The following is a 3,362-nucleotide window of genomic DNA, read 5'->3' as shown; positions in this document are numbered from 1 at the left end:
ACGTGGCGGGACGAAGGTTTGAGACCTTGGGGAGGACCCTCCTCCGGTTCCCCGACACCCTATTGGGTGACCCCCGTCGACGCCGACGGTACTTTGACCCCCAACGTCGTGAGTACTTCTTCGATCGTCACCGCGGAGCCTTCGGCGCCGTCCTCTACTACTACCAATCGGGTGGAAGACTCCGTCGACCACCTGACGTCCCCTTAGATGTCTTCTTGGAAGAGTTACGTTTCTACCAGTTGGGTGCTGAAGCAGAAGGAAGACTCCGTGAGGCCGATCCTCCCCATGCTCACCACCCTCATCCTCATCTTCATCCTCATCCTCATGATCCTCAGGGCCACCATCCTCATCCTCCCCATGCTCACCACCCTCATCCTCATCTTCATCCTCATCCTCATGATCCTCAGGGCCACCATCCTCATCCTCCCCATGCTCACCACCCTCATCCTCATCTTCATCCTCATCCTCATGATCCTCAGGGCCACCATCCTCATCCTCCCCATGCTCACCACCCTCATCCTCATCTTCATCCTCATCCTCATGATCCTCAGGGCCACCATCCTCATCCTCCCCATGCTCACCACCCTCATCCTCATCTTCATCCTCATCCTCATGATCCTCAGGGCCACCATCCTCATCCTCCCCATGCTCACCACCCTCATCCTCATCTTCATCCTCATCCTCATGATCCTCAGGGCCACCATCCTCATCCTCCCCATGCTCACCACCCTCATCCTCATCTTCATCCTCATCCTCATGATCCTCAGGGCCACCATCCTCATCCTCCCCATGCTCACCACCCTCATCCTCATCTTCATCCTCATCCTCATGATCCTCAGGGCCACCATCCTCATCCTCACCATCCTTTTCCTTGTCCTTATGATCCTCAGGGCCACCATCCTCGTCCTCACCACCCTCACCATCCTCATCTTCAGCCTCATCCTTATGATTCTCAGGGCCACCATCCTCATCCTCACCATCCTCTTCCTCGTCCTTATGATCCTCAGGGCCACCATCCTCATCCTCGCCATCCTCTTCCTCAACCTCATCATCATCCTCCTCACCATCCTCGGTATCTTCAGCCCCATTCTTCTCATCCTCACCATCTTCATCCTCACCCTTATGATCCTCATCCTCACCATCCTCAGTCTCACCATCCTCACTATCCTCGTCTTCATCCTCATCCTTCTGATCCTCATCCTCACCATCTTCAGCCTCACCATCCTCATCCTCACCACCCTCACCCTCCCCTCACCATCCTTAATATCCTCATCCTCATCCTTACGATCCTCAGCTTCGTCATCTTCATCATCACCGTCTTTGGTATTCTCAGCCCTGCCATCTTCATCTTCACCATCCTCAACGTTGTCATTCTCATTCTTACTCTTACCATCATCATCATCCTCATCCTCACCATCCTCACTCTCATCCTCCTCATCTTCACCATCTTCCTCATCATCACTCTCACCATCCTCATCCTCATCCTTTCCATTCTCAACCTCATCATCTTCATCCCTACCATCCTCATCATCTTCATTCTCACCATCCTCATCCTCATCCTCATCCCTCTCATCTTCCTCATCCTCAACATCATCATCCTCACCATTCCCATCTTCATCATCCTCGCCACTCTCATGCTCACCATTCTCGTCTTCATCCTCACCATCCTCGCCAGTCTCATCCTCATTGTTCTCACCATCCTCCTCTTCATCATCCTCACCGTCCCCATCCTCATCCTCACCATTGCCTCCTCATCATCCTCACCATCATCATCCTCACCATCCTCACCATCCTCGTCATCTTCATCATTCTCACCATCTTCAGCCTCATTCTCATCACCCTCAACTTCATCATTTTCACCACCCTCTTCCTCCTCATCCTCACCATCCTCACCATCTTCATCATCCTCATCCTCACCCTCCTTCTCTTTCCTATCATCATCATCGTCATCTTCATCATTCTCCTCCTCATTCTCCTCCATCTTCTCAATTTTTTTCTTGCCGATAATTTTCCTCATAATCTTCCTCATCATCATCCTCATCTTTTTCTTCCTCATCCTTTTTGTCAACCTCCTCCTCCTCCTCGTCTTCCTCCTCATCATCATCTTCCTCCTTCTCCTCCTCCTGCCTCAGTTCCAGCCCAGGAGGGAGCCTTCACTGCAGATGGGTCCCCCCCAAATCTTCCTCATCCTTATTGTCTTCATCATCCTCATTCTCACCGTCATCCTCATCATCACCATCATCATCCTCTTCACCACCATCATCATCCTCTTCATCGTCATCCTGCTCCATCTCAATCTCCTTTTTCTTTCTCTTCCCCAACCTCGTCTTCATCATCCTTCTTCTCATCATCATCATCCTCATCATCCTTTTCATCCTCTTGTTTCTGTTCTTCATCTCCTTATCGTCATCACCATCATCTTCATCGCTCCCCTCACATCCTTCTCCACCTTTCTCTTTCTTTTTCTGTTCTTCCTCCTCAAGCTCCTCCTCCTCACCTTTTTCCTCAATCTCTTCTTCATCACTATCATCCTCATCATCCTTTTTCTTCATCTCCTCATCCTCCTCCTCCTCATTCTGTTCACCAGCCAGTTCCTTCTTCCCAGCTTCCTCATCATCCTCATCATCATTTTCCTCCTTCTTCTCATCATCATCGTTCCTCCATTCTTCTTCATCCACCCATTTCTCTTCTTTGTCATTACTTTAGTCCTCCTCTTCCTCCTCATCTTCCTCCTCTTTTTTCTTCTCCTCCTCATCTTCATCGTTTCCCTCTTCATTTTCCTGCTATTCCTTGCTGTCATCCTCTTTCTCTTTTTCTTTCTCCTCCACCACCGTCACTGCCTTTGGCCCCCTCCTCGTCTTCCTCTTCCTCCCCCTCTTCCTCCTCCTCCTCTTCTTCCTCCTCCTCCTCCTCCTGGGTCCCAGCCATGGATCTAGGGGTCTGGGTGGGCTCTAACCCCCTGCCACCGCCCCAGGGAGGGCACCCAACCATCTGGGTGGGCTCTAACGCTCCATGACCCACTGTGGGTGGTGGACCCAGGGTCTGGGTGGGCTCTACCCCCCCCAATTACCCATACTGGATGGTGGACCGAGGGGTCTGGGTGGGCTCTACCCCCCCATCGCCCATACTGGGTGGTGGACCGAGGGGTCTGGGTGGGCTCTAGGCGGTGGACCTGGGGGTCTGGGTGGGCTCTAACCCCCTTCCACTACCCCAGGGAGGGCACCCAACCATCTGGGTGGGCTCTACCCCTCCATGACCCATTGTGGGTGGTGGATCTAGGGGTCTGGGTGGGCTTTAACCCCCTTCCATCACCCCATGGAGGGCACCCAACCATTTGGGTGGGCTCTACCCCCCATTACCCA

At 52.5% G+C, this 3,362-nt stretch overlaps 1 protein-coding gene across 1 annotated transcript; it reads left to right on the top strand.

Annotated features, from left to right (window-relative positions):
- Nucleotides 1-207: 207 nt before the first annotated feature.
- Nucleotides 208-2,085, top strand: LOC104075998 (the record flags this gene model as incomplete). The annotated part of the gene is made up of 5 exons (XM_009576689.1): nt 208-736; nt 768-831; nt 891-1,170; nt 1,215-1,961; nt 2,026-2,085. Coding segments are annotated over exons 1-5 (1,680 nt in total), but the record flags the coding sequence as incomplete, so codon positions are not given.
- Between the last annotated feature and the right edge of the window lie 1,277 nt (nt 2,086-3,362).

This window comes from Fulmarus glacialis, unplaced genomic scaffold, assembly GCF_000690835.1.
Source record: "Fulmarus glacialis isolate BGI_N327 unplaced genomic scaffold, ASM69083v1 scaffold20964, whole genome shotgun sequence".
Classification (NCBI taxonomy): Eukaryota; Metazoa; Chordata; class Aves; order Procellariiformes; family Procellariidae; genus Fulmarus; species Fulmarus glacialis.
Note: the sequence above shows the minus strand (reverse complement) of the source record. Positions and strands in the feature narration are given on the sequence as shown.